We start from the raw sequence: 17460 nt of genomic DNA, 5'->3' as shown, positions 1-17460 counted from the left end.
AACCCAGTAACATTTTTCTTAATACACTCAGTGATAAAACTGCAACAGATCCTTATCTATTCTCTTCTACATTGGTGCTGTGACATAAATAAAAATTCTTGTTTCAATATGAAGTAGGGATGCAAAAATCGTTTCCAACTCTATATGCAGTTTTAAGGAAAGCATAGAAGCATGACATAGAGACACTATGTATTTAGCTTATTTTCCTTTCTTTTACAGAGTAACTGGCATTGCCATTTAAATATTGCTTTCATACTTGTCTTTTAACATTTTTAAGAGATAATACAAGAGCTGGTAGATAAAAACATTGTCATTTTGTATGCATATGTGCAGTAATGTGATGTGAAGATAGTAAAAGATGGGAAAACCTGGAGTTTCTCATTGCCTGTAGGCATTCTAGATAAGCAATGGCACTACAGAGGTGGTAGTGAAATTACCTAGTAACACTGGATTTTTAAATTTTAATACGATCGCTTGGGAAATAAGGCTATATGGATAATGCCACAAATACTGTAGACTCTTAGTGAGCTTTTCTGTGGCCATGAGAAGCTTGTTGTGGGACTTTGATTTCTGTGTAGTGAGAGTTCCTGTTTGTGTCTGTGGATTTCTGTCAGTTTGTAGCTAGTGGTTATTTGATTAAGAGGAATCGTGACCCAGAAACAGCCCCACTTTATCTATCAGAAGAGTGGCACTTTCACTCAGTGCTTAGATTTGCCCTCTCTTTTAAAAGGTAGAAAATGGTATCTTTTAAAAACTTCCTTATATAAAGGGAAATTAAGTCTTCCTTAAGGCCAGCCATATCTAAAATTACTTCTCTGGGTGACTGTGCAAATTCCATTTTGGTTTCACACATCTGGGAATTAACAAAGTGTCAGAACTGTCCAAGGAGAAATTAGTAGTGCTCTGTATAGTTCTACAGGTTTCAGCCATGTGTCTAATACCAGAATTTCTCCAAAATTTAAAATTATAATCGGAATATTTGCAAGCAAGGTGGTTTGTCATTCAACAGCTGGAAAGCGGTCTGTCACTTTCCCTGAGCATCATGAAACCCAGCTGAAAGCAGAGGATAATTTCTGGGCTGAATGTCAAAGTTTTGTTTTTGTTGGCTCTTAGTGTTATCCCTTTCCAATGTGCAATTAATTTTATCCTTCACCACTAGTCCCAGTGAAGTAAAACAGGCATGGAACGGCACAAAATTCTCCATATAAAATTATGCAGCAACCTGTACTTCAGCTTTCAAACAACCAAAGGAGCCCAGATCACATCAACTTTCAGGTGGTTATCTCTCTCTCTCTCTCTCTCTCTCCCTCTCTCTCTCTCTCTCTCTCTCTGTATATATATATGTGTGTGTATATATATATGTATGTATATATACACATGCATATGTGTGTATGCTTTGGCCTCCCTCATTCTTCAAAATAATACTTGTTTAGTTGTTTTAGGATTTTCAATCTGAAAATCTGATTGTGCAAGAAACTAATATTGCAGTTTTAAGAAGGTAAAATGTCATTTCAAAGCTGTCTTAAGATTGTGCTACTGTGGTAAGAGGAAAGATGTCTGAGAATGTGTTTCTCCTCACCTCTCCCCATACACAAAGCAGCAATACTTGGAATTTCAATCTTTTTATAGAATATAAATTTGATGTTGCACGTCAGTCTTTGGTTTTCAGACTTCCCTCAACTGATTTGGCCTATGTGGAAGTAATTTATTGTTTGTTAAAGATGAGAATTCACATTATATGGTGCCTGTGTAACTGCTAATTTCTCTTGCTTAAGACAAGACAAGGAGAGCTCAATACTGCAGAGTTTATTACAGGGATTTATTTCCTTTTGCTTTCTGGTATTCAGAGGAAAGCTAAATTTGTCTATTGTATACTTACACATTTGTTGCTTTATTGGGTTTGTGTATATGACATGTTCTCACTGCTTCCTGAACAAATGCAGAGCATAGAAATTTTAATACACTTGCTCCACATTTTACCAACCACAGTTGGACATAATTTTGGGACCACCTAACCATCTACTAGCAAGAAAAGTTGAAACCATTAGAATGTGGTCTGCTGTAACTTTTCAGGAAAATTATGGTGTAGGTAGTGATCATGCAAGTTTTACAGGCTGCTTCACAATTATCAGAGAATTTTAAGAAAAGCGGAGTAACACAACAGATTTCTGTAAAAGAAATGAGAAGTCTGAACTGAAACTGAACCAGGATAATGGAACATCAATGGTTAATATTGCTGTACATGTCATACATTAGAGTGGAAAGGGCCTCTCTGGTGTCTGTATTCAGACACCTGCTGTGTAAGATAGCCTTCATAATCTCATTATTCTTACATATATTCTAGTAGGAGTAATTTTAAATTATACCCAAAGTGAACAATAAAATCAGTCTCAATCCTTTTCAAAATCTGGCTGCATAAAAATTTCTATTTGTTAGCTAGCTTGTAAAAAACAAACAAAAAAACCCCAACAAAAACAACTAAAAAAACCAACCAAGCAAACCCAAAACACCCCGTCCCCCCCGAAAAGCTCCAGAAGTTGAATGCAGAAGTTAATTCTTCATTTTTAATTATGTCATAGATGGTACTGTAAATTTTAAGAATTTATTTCTAGCCACTGATACTAGTTGAAGCCTTGTAGGTTAAATTTCAACTAAAAAAAAAAGGTAATATTTATTAGACAATTCTTGAGGAAGATGGGACCTATCTTCAAAAAGTATATTCAAAAGTGCGTTGGCTAGGCTGCTTTTAAATCTGTTTCCTGAATATCAAGTTTGTTCTTGACATTTTAAAGTTCTCTTAAGATTTGTGGTGCTGTGCTGAGAGGAAAGATGGCTTCAGAAACATGTAGTTTGCTTTCCATGATTGGCTTTTGTAGTTCTCTGCAATGATCCTGATGACAGTGGAAAAGTTAACGCTTTATATGCATGGTACAGACCTTTTAGTAGTTATAATCTACCAGAAGCTGTTCATTACTGTTCTGTCACATTGAAGTGTAACGTTTGATAAATTTCACCTTCTTTAGCTCTATTGCACCTCAAGTTATTTATTACTTGCATGGTGTACAATGTGCACTGTGTGTGAGTTTACCCTCTGCTAAGGAAAGGTAGCCATCCACTGCTGCTTTCTTCTCTTCTTCAGTGGCATGTGGATTTGGAGTAAACACTTTCCCTGAAAGAATTTGGAAATAGCTGTTTAGTTAGCATGCTCTACAATTAGCAAAAGTTCAATTAAGTGTTAATAAATAAGGGATTTTCTGTCTTTAGATGTATGGTCTCTTGTTACTGCATTCAATTTTTATATCCAAATTACTGTAGAACGGTTATGTGCACCATACATACAATTTATATTCAGGACAATCTATCAAATACCCAGTGACTGTGTGTTCTGAATTAATATAAAATCCCCCTCCTATCCCTGTTTCCTGTCATGGAAATGGCCTTTTTTCCTACAGGTTTGACCTAACTAGCTTTTTTTTTTCTCCCCTATTACTTCATATGACTGCATTTCAAACATGTCTGCATTCTTCTGCTTGGGATTTACTATGTATCAATTGCTTTTTTATCCAATTCTGTGTTGTTTGGGTGCCTCTTTTTCCATATAGAGTATCCAGATTGGTGACCTTTGTAATACATGTTTTCCTCCCCATTAATACCATTTTAGTCTTAGAAGACCTTTGCAGTCACCACCCTCTTCCTCTTGCAAACTCTCTCGTTAGAGTTTCTTCTGTTTTGCTTTCCACTGATGGAAGTTGGTCACATTTGCTTGCGGCTCTGTAATCAGACACTCTTCACTAAAATCAGCTAAAATGTACGTGGAGATAGAGGCATCTGAAATGACCTCACAACAGAAAACATGTTGTTTGTTGTTGCTTATCCTCTGGACTTGTCATTTGGCTCATCCTTCAGCCGGCAGTCGCTCCCCTGCTTTTGCTCAGTGTAGCTGTGGCTGGTTCCTTTGTTCCCGCTGGAGTGGATCACACCAACCCGTTCATCTTCAGTGAACCCTGGACCAGCAGCTGGAACAGCATGAACATATGCACTGCTGCTCTGGTCTCCTCCCATTCTGCACCGCTACAAATTGCTATATTGGGTGATGGGCAATGCCATATGTGCATAGACCATATGGTATTTTCTCCTCAATCTACAGTTGCCTTGTTCCTCATACATTGTAATACTTTGCTATATGTGTGTAAGTTCAGTTTGTCTTTTGGAAGCTGTTTTTATTTGCTGGGCAAATAAACCAGAGGCATGCACTTAGATGAAAAACCTAATTTTGCAATAAACAGTTACTGGTAGTAATGGATATGAGATAGCGCTCTGGATTGAATTGAAGATAGCCCTTAAAAGAAAAGTGTTCAAATGATGTCTGTTATCTTTACTGTTAAGGAATCAAGCAATATAACTTGTGGGTCATTTTCATTAACGTGGGTATATGGAATGAAACTTGGAAAATATGCCTCCCAAAGAGTTTTATTGTGCACTTAATTTTGCTTTTATTTAGGGAGATACACATTAAATGCGTGCTAATTATGAGTTTTGCAGCAACTTGACTGCTAACTTGAGGTCTGTGTCTGTAACCACGTTCTGCTTTCTTTGAATTCATCTTGGTATAATATTTTTAAATATTTCAAACAGCAGATGTGCATTGCTTATAGATTTGTGTAAATGTTGGTGCAGTGTATACAAAATACGTCTCCCATACAATGATCTGTTGACATTATTCTCTGTTTCTTAGCTTCAGACACTAAAGTCATGACATGTGCTGCTGTTTGGAGGATGCCGAAGGAATTGGAATCAGGCAGTCATGAATCCCCTGATGATTCATCAAGCAACACTCAAACCCTGGAGCTACTCTGTCACCTTGACAACACAGCCCATGGCAATATGGCCTGGTAGGATTCTGCATATTTTATACTCCTAGAAAAAGCCTAAAGGATAGACCCATGCTGTTAGTTTTGTGCAGATTTATATTGTAGAAGCTATGCTATGCACTTTAAAACTATTCCATTTAAAAAAAAAAAAGTATAAATTGGATTGTTAGTCCCAGATGTTTCATAGATTAAAAACATTTATTATAGTCCTGCAAACACATATGGAGTAACAGCCTGTGTACTGTTTTAATGTGATTTTCCCCACCTGTCCCCGTCTAAAACCTTTGTTGCACAAAAGTATAATACTTTGAATTTCAATCTTTTTATGGAATATAAATTTGATGTTGCACTTCACTTTTTCTTTTCTAGTCTTCACTCAACTGATTTAGCGTAAGTGAGTAATTTATTGTTTGTTAAGGATAAGAATCATGTTATATGGTGTCTGTATAACTACTCTTTATCTGATACCTAAATCAAGACAAAGAGAGCTGCAATACTGCAAAGGTAGTTACACAGGTTTGTTGCCCTTTCCTCTCTGTTGTTTAAAAGAAAGTTAAATTTTTTCATTGTATATTTGCAAGTTTGTTGCTTTATGGATGTGTGTATATGGCATGTTCCCACTGCTTCCTGATCAGATGCGGGACATATCTTAAGTTCTGAGCATCCATTTCTAGCCACAGATTGGAACCTTGCAGATTAAATTTTAACAAAAACAAAAAGGTAAATTGTAGGTAATATTTTTTTAGGCGGTTCTTGGACAGGATAGGACATATGAATGCATTAAAAAATGTATTGTAAAGACATCTTTTTTCTAAGATACAGGTTTTCTAAATGTTAAATTTCTTCGTAGCAGTATCCTTTACTTCTTTGCTACATATTTTAATATGAGTACTCCTCCTTGTAATTATTTTATCATTTTAATTCAACTTTTATTGTTAAAGCCTTTTGATAATTAATATTCTAAGCAGTATTGGAAAGGTTTTTTTGTTTGTTTTTTAACCTTTTAGCCTTTTAAGATTTATGCCTTTTGTCTTTTAATTTCCCATAGTCAGTTTCTATCTGATGCTGGAATGCCAGAGCTGCTCATGGTAGCTGGATCACTAAAGGAGGAATAGGAGGCATGTCACTGCTTTTTATCAGTATGTGAATTATGTGAATGCCCAACATAGGTTTTTTTCCTCTAATAGCATCTTATAACAGGTTCATGTGCAGTTTTCAGTCATCTGCTATCTGATTTTGTGTAGTACTTAGTGCTCACAAATATCTGCTACTTTTGAATGCCCATTATCTATGTGCATATATATATGTAGGGATTTGAAAATGTCCGGTGTTATAGAGAGATAAAAGGTGTAAACAGAATACTTGGCATCAGTACTCTTCACATCATCTCAGGCAAGCACAGCTGAGTTAGAGGATCTTGTTCTAGAGTAGGCTTTTCTATTCCTGTCTCAATCATATTGGATACAACTCATAAATGAGTAAATTCAGCCTTTTGAGCTAAACGTGTATCACTTGACAGGCCATACCCCATTGAGTCCTGTGTTGGCCACAAATAGCAATGTAAATAGTCCTTGTATTACACTTCTCAGGTGTTTAGAAAAACATGAAGCTATTTAGGTACTAAGGATTCAATTGTTGTTAGAACCAAACATAAATCAGAGAAGCAATTTTCCTCAATGCAAAGTGCAAATACTTTTCAAACCAGAATGTAAGACCAGCAGTCTGGTGTACACAATCACTGTGAGATCAGTGGTGGTCTGCCACCATACTCTTGTCATAAGAAGGCTCTGTCATTTGCCTTGCCACTGGAGCATACCATTTACATTTTGCTCAGAAAACCACAAGCTGAACACTGGACCTGGGTTCAGTGTGATCATGTGCACTTTAAGGAGGTTGCTTAATCCACAGAGTGCAGTAGAGCAGTGTACCACAGCCATGAATAATTGGATACAGACTTCACTTTTTAAATTAATTTTGAATATTATTAGTCAGAATGCATGCTAAAAATATTAAATAAAATCTGGGCTTCTATCATATCTTTGTATGCTGGGTCCAGAGGAGTGGCAGAGTTGCCAGTGCAGTTTAAAGATGCAGTTGTAATGTTGGTCTCAGCTTCTGTGACACTGACTCCAGATAGCTGGCAGATAGATTTTGTGTATCTTGGTATACATAGTGCAGAAGCTTCATCATACTCGTGCATCTGGTTATAGATCATAAGTAATTGACATTTGATAGTAAATCAGGAAGAAAAGTGAAACTATCTTGAAAAAGCAACTGGTTCTGTACTCTGGCATCTACCATCCACCTCAGGGCTTTATTTGCTTGTAGTTTTGTTCATGTTTACCCTGCTCTGCTTCATTTCTTGTCATGCTTTAAGGTTTATCTTCTTACATTGTTTTTCTCTTCTATTACGAAAGCCTGATAGTTGAAAAGTTACCTCACAGATTTTTCTGTTTCTAGTATCAAGCACTAGGAAACATAACAGGGATTTTTGTCTGGGTCTGGTGTGTCAAGTATTGGTTTTGTTCAAATCTGTACTGATGTTAAGAACTGATGCTGCATTTTTTAATCTTTATCTCATCTCCTTTATGGAATGCTGCGCTCAAATGTCTCTGAAATTTCTTATTAAAAACCAGCAGGGACATATTTAATACCAGTTCTTTTTTGTGAACCAAGACCAAGAGAGCATTTTGAATCGATTGTTACTAAAATCTTAAACTTTGCCGGTGTGTGACTCAACACTGTGGGCCTTCCACTCAAGATTTATTGAAATAATTTTCTATTCTTGACAAAAATTTTGGCAAAAATCTAATCTCCAAGACATTATAGGCAAGTGAAAAAGAAATTTGCTTTTCTACAGTTCCATTTTATCTGGATTGCATGAGTTACTGTGTTTAAAAATTAAGCACAACCATTCATTTTTAGTTACTGAGATTGTTTACTTCCTCCAAGCTTTGAATTTGGGACTCATCAGAATTTTTACTCAAACTCTTGTATGGCATAGAGTTCAGAAAATTAAGCAGATGCTTTAATTAGACAAACAAATAGGCCTGTTAATTGTTCTGTTTGGTTCAAGCCTAAGATTTTTTTTTTCATCCTCTGCCTCCTGTTCCTCATGTAAGCCAAACTGCAAAGATTTCAAGTGCAAAAATTGTGAGTGAATTACTTTCAGAGTGGAAAACCCAAGATACACATGGAAATTTGTGTATTTAAAAAGAAAGTCTCTTCAATAAATTAATTCTGGAGATAAATATATATATTCATACAGAATATATACATAACAAATAGTATGTTGCTCTATGCAGTGTTCTAAGATTCAATTAAAGGGACTTGCATTGGGTATCTTGCAAGAAGCAGTCCAAGGTACTGTCTGCATAAGAGAGGCCAAGGAAACAGGACCGATCATTCCTCTGAGTCCTGCTCGGAGGAATCCCCAGAACTCTATGAAACCCCTGAAGACTTTTATTTTAGAAGTAACCTACTGTTCTACTTCTCCCTCAGTTTTGCTGCAGACTTTTTTGGTAGTAGACTTGACAGGATAGTCCTTGGAGAAGGAGGATACTGCAAGCCATTAGAGAAGGTATAATCTGTGAGATCTTGAATTCATAACACAGCAGGGAGTTTCTCTTGCATCTGCTGGAAGCAGGCTTACCTCTGTATGCTTAACATCTTCTTCCTTTCCAAATGTGGCAGGTATAAAATAGGGTAGATCCTACTCAGTACTAAGCTGTGTACTTAAAAAGAGAGGGGAACAAGTGAAGTAAGTTGGATTGTGGTCTATGGAGTAAATGTGGAATAAAATGAAAATAAATAAGGGGAGACTGTTAGATGAACAGTGAAATACAGCTGTAAAAGGAAAATGAGGGGAGGTTACAGAGACAGTGTAAGTGGAGGCTCAATTTTGAGAAGCCTGAAAGGTGAGGACTGAAGAATTCATGTTCTATATAGAAAACAATAGCTGCTAAAATTTTTTTGAAAGGGATGAACATGTTAGGAATAATGACAGATTCCTTCATTAGGCTTCTCTACTAGCTCAAGTTGATTTTTTTTTTTTTTTTTGTGTGTATTCCACTCAGTCAATCCTAGATATAAACATGCAAATATTACCATATCTAAGAGAATATGGAGAGGAAGATGAATTATAATTTTTTTAGAGTCACATGTGTTTCAAGAACTCCAGGTTGTTTATCACTAAAATGTTAAATTGGAACTTTGAATTCACAAAGGAGAAAGTTATTATAAATGAGCTATTCCCACAGATTTTAAGTATTTAGATTTTATTTGTTATTTCATCAAAGGTCTCCAAACAGAGTACAGAAAAATACCATCTCTTCCTTGGCCATATACAGTACAAATCAACCTCATTAAGGTTGGCTTTTTACAGAAGTACAAATTTGCTCTAGTAGTCCTTTCAACTGGAGTAGAGAATTAATTAATTTAAGATAAAGAAGGTGCTATACATAACATTTTATTGCTTCAGTTTCATGTTCATTCTATTGATGCACACAGTCACCTGATAAAAAATAATTTATACCCTGAAGACAGATGAGTGAAATCCAGTAGTGTTTTACTTACTTTTTTGCCTTTAAATATTGTTTTAAAAAACCCAAAAACCAAAAACCCACAAAAACCAGACCATCTCAAAACATTTTCAAGTAAAAAAGCCAAGAAATAAAAGGATCTGAAACTCAAAAGAAAAGTGAAAACAGTGTTTTTAACAGCCCTAACACTTTTGTGTGATGTTCAGGTATCACTTCTATTTCCTGTCACGGTGTTGGTAACATTACTTCTTCTATAGTACCTCTCTGTTAGGCCTCAGGGTACATATGTTAAAGTTCTAGCTTAGGGTTTCATTCCAAAAAAGGAAAGTTCAAAACAATTTAATGATCTGTACCTAATGAATATAAGCCTCAAAATAACAATACTTCTAGAAGAATCGTATGGTCTTGAATATATGGTACAGTAATTGTTAGGTGTCTTTTGTAGCAAAGATGTGTAATAAATGCCATCATAGGTTTTTTAACCTTATCTTATTTTAACACTTCATGTGTCCCAGTACCAGAAATAACTGTGAGGACAAAGCTCCCTCTGATATTTGTATAGAGTTTCTTTGAGAGTGTCAGGACTGTTGTTTGCATATTCTGGTGTATAAACTGAACTCTGTATTTTTTGGTGGGAGGGGAGGGGTGTTGCTGAACTGTGAAAAAAATTTATACAGGAGAAATTTAAATGTTCATGAGGAACTAACTTTAAACAGGTGCCCCTGTTTTCTTGGTATCAGACTCCAGTTTGCTCTCCAAAACCCCATTAAGCATTTATTATTTAGAATATTTATTGTGCAGAGTAGAATTCTTTCCTAGCACAATATTCTGGGATGGCTATAGATGTAGCAATGCTACTGCTGACACTTGCTTACACAGTAGCTAAAACTTCAAGGCTGTGAAATGTCTTTGGAATGTCTATTGGGTGAAAAAATGGATCCTTGTACATTTGTGATTAAGTGCATCTATTTGGTAGAGTGTCTGTGAGAGGGAAGGGGTGTCCTGCAGCCTCCCACAGTCCATCCATCCCAGTGCTCAGTCCCAGGCAGACGTGATGGAGAGGTGGGTTAGTGACACCACAGCAGTTACCGTCCCAGCTGCTTCTTGCAGTCTCTTCATCTCAAATCCCCCAGAATCCACAGTAGCTGGATTAGAGGTGTTAAAGGGTACATCTGTGTCTGTGTAAACCTTTAACATTCTTGGGTTTTCTGTTCCTCTGAACAGAAGGAGTGGTGATTTTCTTCAACTATCATTGCAGATCTAGGCAATCATAATTCTCCTTAGGCACATGTTTCAAATCACTGGAGAAACATACTCAGAGGAATATTCTGTTTTGTTAGGTTTTATTCCCCTGACCAGCCATGCAGTTTGTTACACCACCAATAAATCAGTAAGGATATGCTATATCCATATTTCCATCTTTGAAAAATCCCATATGAAAATACTCAAATTGCCCCTCTCAAAAGTAGATATGCGTTTCCTCTAAAAGGAGTCTGCAGAGATTGCTTTTGCCCACTCCAGCTGTTTTGCAAATGAATTTGTTTCAGCCTTTAATTTTTGCCTTAGTAAGTGGAAGAAACTATTGGCATCCTGTGGCCTCCAGAGGCTGGACAGGACTTTTACCTGACAGCACTCTGTGTGCTTTCCTGACAGACAGTGATAGTTTTTCCTAGGCTGACCACCTTAGTGATCTCTGACAGACAAGCCAGTTATGTGTTTCTTTCCTGACATGTCACATATCTGTAATATTCATTTTGGGTTTTTTTTTAAGCCCTGTTCAGGCAATATGAATAGAAATGGTGTCCTTGGCAGCAGGTGCTCCATGAGCAGTGTGTTGTAGAGACCAACACAATGATAATTTAAGGAAAAAAATATTTTAGAGTTAAGTGATTCTTCTGTGGCACCTCCTGGTTGGGATGCTCTTGTATTTATTTGTAAAGCAGTTTAATTTTTCTGAATTTAAGAATCATTTAAGAGCCAGAATAAAGCCTAGCTGTTTTTGGGGCTCTTGTCCAAAATAATCATTAACTTCATTTCTCAATTCTCATTTCCCAGCACCTTTTTAGCTATAAGTTTGCCTTACGTTCTAGTGTTATTTTTGGAAGCTGTGGTTCTTGTTTTATTGCATTTTGAGGAGTTGGACTCCAAATTAGATCTCAGTGTCTGAGAATTTTGAGGTAACGTGTAATTTGTGTTCCCTGTTCCAGACTTCAATACACTGTAAAATAGCCAGAACTTATTTCATTCAGAAATGTGGCTGTTTTGTAGAGCACTTGGGTAGGGAATAAGAATCATGGGTTCCAGGTTCTACTTGGTCTGATGTCCTTTCTCAGAATTAATGTCCTGATCACCTGATAAGCAAGTCATCTTTAAATTGGAATCATTGTAATGCAAAGAAGAGAGGGTATTTGGGTTCTTAATATGTGAATTTCCCTGGTGGGCTGCAGTGAAGCTGCAGGATGGTTTCTGAGCTACCAAATGTATGGGCATATTTTCCGTTTCTCAGTGCATGAGAGTTTTCAATCTAGCAAGGTTTTTCCATTTATAGAAATAAACGGTTGTCACTTCTGTAATTACAGTTAAGCAGTAGTTGATGCTTACTTTGTCCAACATTTGTGGCTCGACTGCAGTTCATGTCTATGAAAATGTTTGCATGTTGCTTTTTTCTTCCTTAGTCTATAATGGAGGAGTTTGGATTGTTCATTTGTAAAAGCTCTGTACCTTTATTGATGAAGGTGTTAACTATCTTTTCAGCATAGAAGATAATAGAATCCTTTCATGGGTGCATTTGAGTGACTATTTTAGTTATTCTTGTTTTTTGCTAGGATAATGTTCTCTGTAGGATTTAATACTGGTTTTTTTATACAAGAACTACTAGCTACAAGCTTATTTGAAGCATTTTGAGTCAGATTATAATAAAATAGGGTAAAATGCAACATATGTAATTGCTTGTCTGCTGTTTATAGATTATTTAAAGAGTAGCCCTGAAGTTGGCACTCAGTTTCTGAGTGGCAGCTGTGAATTTGACAACTATCTTGTCCATTTCTGAAAACTGTAAGCATCAGTAACTGTTGGCACACTCAGGAAAGTGGTATTGCCTGGTTTATCTGTTCTCCTTTTAAGCCATTACCACCACCTCTGCTGTGCTGAAAACTGTTCTAAATGAAAACTTCAGTTTTTCTAAAATTTGTATCTTGCTTCGAAAGTAACTTTTTCACTCCCCAGTATTTCCTGCTCCCCTCCTTCGCCGTAGTATTTCATGTTTAACATTCAATCATGAGTACAGAACATAGTTGGACATATTACAAAGGGTGGTTTGAGTAACCTCTGCTTGAGATGATAAAATCTGAATGAATGATCACTACAACCACACCCATAAATGAAAAATGAAATAGAAGTAAAATGGGCATCTCATAAGGATAGAGTGAATGTGAAGAGACCCTTTCATTGCAAGGTATGTCAGCTCAGTTATAATTAGCTCTAATTAGCACACTGTATTCAGCTGTAAAAATTTCTTTTACCTTGAAGTTCCGTACCTTGACACTCAAAAGATGTGAAATTTCTTCCTACCTTTGAAAACATCAAAGAAATAGTTTTCAATCTCTCTTTTACAACTGAAAGTTGAGTGATTGGTGTAGGAAAGGTACAGATGTATCAGTAGGCATTAAAAAATACTGATCTCTGGCTAAAAGAGCTATTAAAGTGTTAAGTGATCCAACCAGATTTCATTATCAATAATTAAAAATATATCCACGTAGATCAGTACCAAACACCAGTTATATTTTCAAAATATGTAAGTAATATGATGGACTTAAATAAATGTGATCAGAATCAACCTGAAGGCTTCTTAGTCACCTATTCAGATGTGTGATAGTCCTTATGTCTTTCAATTTCGCTTTGGAAAACTGGATTGTGGAAGGTTAGTTGTGATCACATGCAGGTTATAGTGCATTAATTTGCTTTATCCTGTTACATGTTTTCATAAAATATTTTCATCTTTTTGAAGAATCTAATCGATGTATCTGTGCAGCACAGCTGCATGAAATTCTGAAATACGCATGGCAGTGCCAGTTGGTTTCTTCTCATTATCATGGGCAAAATGTAGTTGAACATATAATTGAAACTGCATGTCATTATTTTTATTGTCAACACTCATCTTCAATTGCCTGTAAGTTTTTTTCCAAGTTGTACCATACAACTTTTCAAATGTGTTTATTGTTAAATAAGATTGGCAGTACTACAGACAAACCAGCCAAATTTAAAGTAAATCATAGAATCATTCTAGTACCATGTTCTTGTTAAAACATGATGGTATCTTAATGTGCTAAGCGTAGTGATTTTGTCCTAATACAAGAAAGCTCACTACAAATGAACTTTTATAAGTACGTAATTTCCATAGATTGACAACATGGTAAGCATGCAGGTCATGCTTCCATCAGAAGATAGATGCAGAAGCTATCCTTTCTTAAATATGCTGCCTGGCCTTAGGGAAAAGTTCAATGAGTGAGGAGTCAACGAATGCATCCTTTTACTCATAGTTCCAGCTTTTCTCTTTACAAAACAGCAAACAGGGGCATTCATCTGCCTTGTATATCTGATGCTTGTTTTACTAAAAATGCAGAGTAAAAAGTGATGAAACTTCACATGAGGAGCAAGAGTAGTTTGAGAGGAAGGTATCAGTTGAGAATAACTGTGTGCTGTTGTATTTGTGGAGTAAAAAAATGAGACTGTGTCACTTCTTTCTGTTACCTGCAACTTCCTATTTTCTTTTCCTTGCATTTTATAGCATAAGACTAGATGAAGTTCCTTCCATCACTTGGATCTGGGGCCAGCCAGGTTATAGTCACTGTTTTAGGAGGATTGGAGTAATGCAAAATCTGGGATAAAATAGAACATATATAGTTTGCTGTGTAGGGTTAGGAAGGTTGCTACTGGCTGCCTAATGTTGGGCTCACTTGGCCAAGGCTGCATCTATTTGTGCAACCTCCTTTCATCTATTCCATCCAGATACTGAATAATTCACGCAAAAAGCAAAACAGACTAGAAAACTCATGTCTAGTCATGGACTTATGATAAATTTCAGGTGGTGGTACTTCAGATAGCCACTGAAGATGAGAACAGCAAATCAAATGCTTTTAAATAGCTGAAGTTTTACTCTAAAAATGGAAAGAAGTTTCTCCATTAACCCATTGATAATAAAGTTCTGATCTCTACCTTCAACTATATTGTTGCTACAAGATTAGTTAGAGGTTCCAGAACTTTGTTACAAAAGTGTTACAAAATTACAGAAATAGTCTATTCTCATAAAATGAGAAATACTATTCTTTAAATCTTCCTGTTATCTAGAGCAAATTTATCAGGGTTAGAGTCCATATACTTAGCTGAGCTACTCATACTAACTGGCTTAAATATGCTGCTTCTCATAGACAGAATAAGAGAAGAGGACTGATTTCTTGCATTCCTTCCTGTATATCATGAAGTAAATCACAGGTTAAAAGTATATGCTCATTAAGTCATTAAGATAGCTGCAGAACTGGAAGAAGTTTGTACCAAAACTAAGGCTTATGATTTTTGGTGCACCTTCAAAAAGGATGCATAACACTACATATGAACAACTTTGAGGTTTCAAACTAAAGCATTCTGAAGTTAGCATACGTCATGGTCTCTGGTTGTATTTCTGTGTGTGTATGCAGAATGACTGCTACAAATTGCTATTTAATGGCAGATTTTGCATTTAAAATGTGTGATGGATTTCATCTGATGTGCTTTGGAATAGATTAGATCCACAGAATTAAAATGGATTTTTAGTTCAAATTTTGATTGATTTTAATGTTGGGCTGTTTGTTTTGTTTTCCTGTTTCTGTTTTTCAGTGTTATGTGGGAACCAATGGGAGATGGTAAAAAGATTATTTCACTAGCTGATAACAACATATTGTTGTGGGATTTGCAGGAAAGTTCATCCCAAGCTGTGGTAAGAAATTTTCTTTTGACAAAACATGGTATGCTTGAATATAGTGCAGACAACAACATTCACTAGCCTGGAATTTGCTTGTATTTTAACTGTTCCTTCAGAAATATTTTGTTGCCTTTAATGTAGGTGGGGAAATGAATATTCTACCATTGTCTTGAATAGAAGTTTTTAAGAGTAGTATTTTTGTATCCGTTGCTAGTGGGTAAAAGTTTTCTTTGTTCTAGAGTTCCTCTGACTGTCCTACTGGTTTTACAGTGAGTAATCTAGAATAAGAATCAGTGCTGATTTGGTGAATGTCTACAAGTGAAAAACTGATGATCAGTAAAGCCAGAGGTTACTGAATTCAGATAATGGTGTATTAACTAATGTCGGTTAATGCCATGCAGCCCTCTATTTAATTTACAACCCTTGACTGTATAAACATGAGTTTCTCTGTTTGTTATGTGCTGCTTTGAATTCTCAATATTAGTTAAATTTAGTACTATGCAGTTTATTCAGATTATTTCAGTTATTGTTAAAACCATCTTTTTCAGGAACATATACAAAGAAGTGTCATTGGCATAGATTTTTGTCTGATTATGCCATGTCATAGATTGTATATAGAAAACTTTGAATGACTCTTTATAGTCACTTAGGTCAGTGTCTTTGCTTAAAAATGGAAAGTCATTAGTCAAGGACATTACTATTCAGTTCATCTGTTTTCAGTTTTAGATTTAACTCCTCATGTCAGGGTTAATTTTTTTTTTCCTGCATGCTGCAGAATCAGTTTTTTCAACTTGGTCAGAACACTGTGTCCATAGACTCTTCACTATTGATACCGTCTGAATGTGTGCAAATAGATGATGTCTGGAGTTATTAGTATTTTGCTAGATTTCACGCAGTATCAGTGTAGTGTGATATAGTTTAATCCTTTATGTTTATAATTAAGCCCTTTGGGTTCCTTAACTAGATGAGAGAATTTCAGCTTTTTTTTCACATGCAACTTCAGTTGGTGTGATGTTGGCTTCCAAGGCTTCTTCAAATTTGTGTTTGTTTTTATCAAATTGATGTTGAGAGTTTCTGGCAGCTTGCCTCCAGGAGCTTGTCTGTGGCATTGCATCCACTGGATTTGCATTACACCTGCATTAGTCAGTGTTTCTTTCCTAATGTTTGCACAATACACAAACCTTTGCACAATGTTGAGAAGCTGCTTTGGGGTTGGTACTGCTTCTGTGCTGTAGGTCTTCTTGTCTCTTTGAAGTACTGGGACTACTAGGCAACTTAGCATTTTCCCTTTCTCCCTTTCTCTTTTCTTTTTCCCTTCCTCCTACTTCGTGCAATTCTGTCCTCACTTGCTGAAATTCTTTTGAATTTTAGTTAGTATTTTTATTGTTCAACCACTTTCTCTTAACTCTCTCAAATTTTTTCTTAATCCTAACCCCTCTGAAATGTCCCTGCCCATGGCAGGGGATTGGCACTAGATGATTTTTAAGGTCCCCTTCAAACCCAAACCATTCTATAATTCTATGATCTCCTTTGGGATGCTGTCTACTGTATTATCAGTTTCTCTGTGTGGGAATCTTGCAATGAATATGAAATGTTATGGGGCTTTTATTCCTGACTTTATATTGGTTGAGAATTACTTACTAGAATTTTGTATGTTGTGTCTTCCTTATACTATGCTTTTTATCAAAACTAAACCCTCACTCCATCACACAGATATTTGTGCAGATAACTATTATTTCCATTTTCTTTTCCTTCCATTGCTAGAATTATGATCTGCATAATTTTGGAGAGGAGTGGACTCTACCAGATTTTGTAATTTCAGAATGATTTTGGGAATCAGTATTTTTGTCCTCAAAGCAATATTCAGCTTGTTGATTCTTTCAGTATTTCAAGTAGTGTTCCTTATGTAGAATATTTTTTTAATTGATAATTTTTAAATATCCTTGTACTGCATCAAATGTTGATGGCATAGAAGGACTCTAGAAGGCAAAATTAAGTGATAAAGGACTTAAGGGTATTTAACCTGTGACATTTGTTATATGTTTATATTTGATAAAAGGAAATAATAAAATCAAATGTGAAATTCTGTATG

The 17460-nt window shown here is 35.9% G+C and overlaps 1 protein-coding gene across 3 annotated transcripts in view; it reads left to right on the top strand.

Moving 5' to 3' along the window:
* Positions 1-17460, top strand: part of EIPR1 (EARP complex and GARP complex interacting protein 1) — a 74469-nt gene that overhangs the window by 32398 nt on the left and 24611 nt on the right. For all 3 annotated transcript variants that reach the window (XM_085056796.1, XM_085056795.1, XM_085056797.1), the window contains exons 4-5: positions 4736-4892; positions 15284-15383. In XM_085056796.1, coding sequence (XP_084912922.1) covers positions 4736-4892; positions 15284-15383 — 257 coding nt within the window. The remainder of the gene's footprint in view (positions 1-4735; positions 4893-15283; positions 15384-17460) is intronic.

The sequence above is a fragment of the Lichenostomus cassidix genome, chromosome 3 (genome assembly GCF_008360975.1).
Source record: "Lichenostomus cassidix isolate B80296 chromosome 3, HeHo_3.0, whole genome shotgun sequence".
Classification (NCBI taxonomy): Eukaryota; Metazoa; Chordata; class Aves; order Passeriformes; family Meliphagidae; genus Lichenostomus; species Lichenostomus cassidix.
This window is presented reverse-complemented; position numbering and strand designations above follow the sequence as displayed.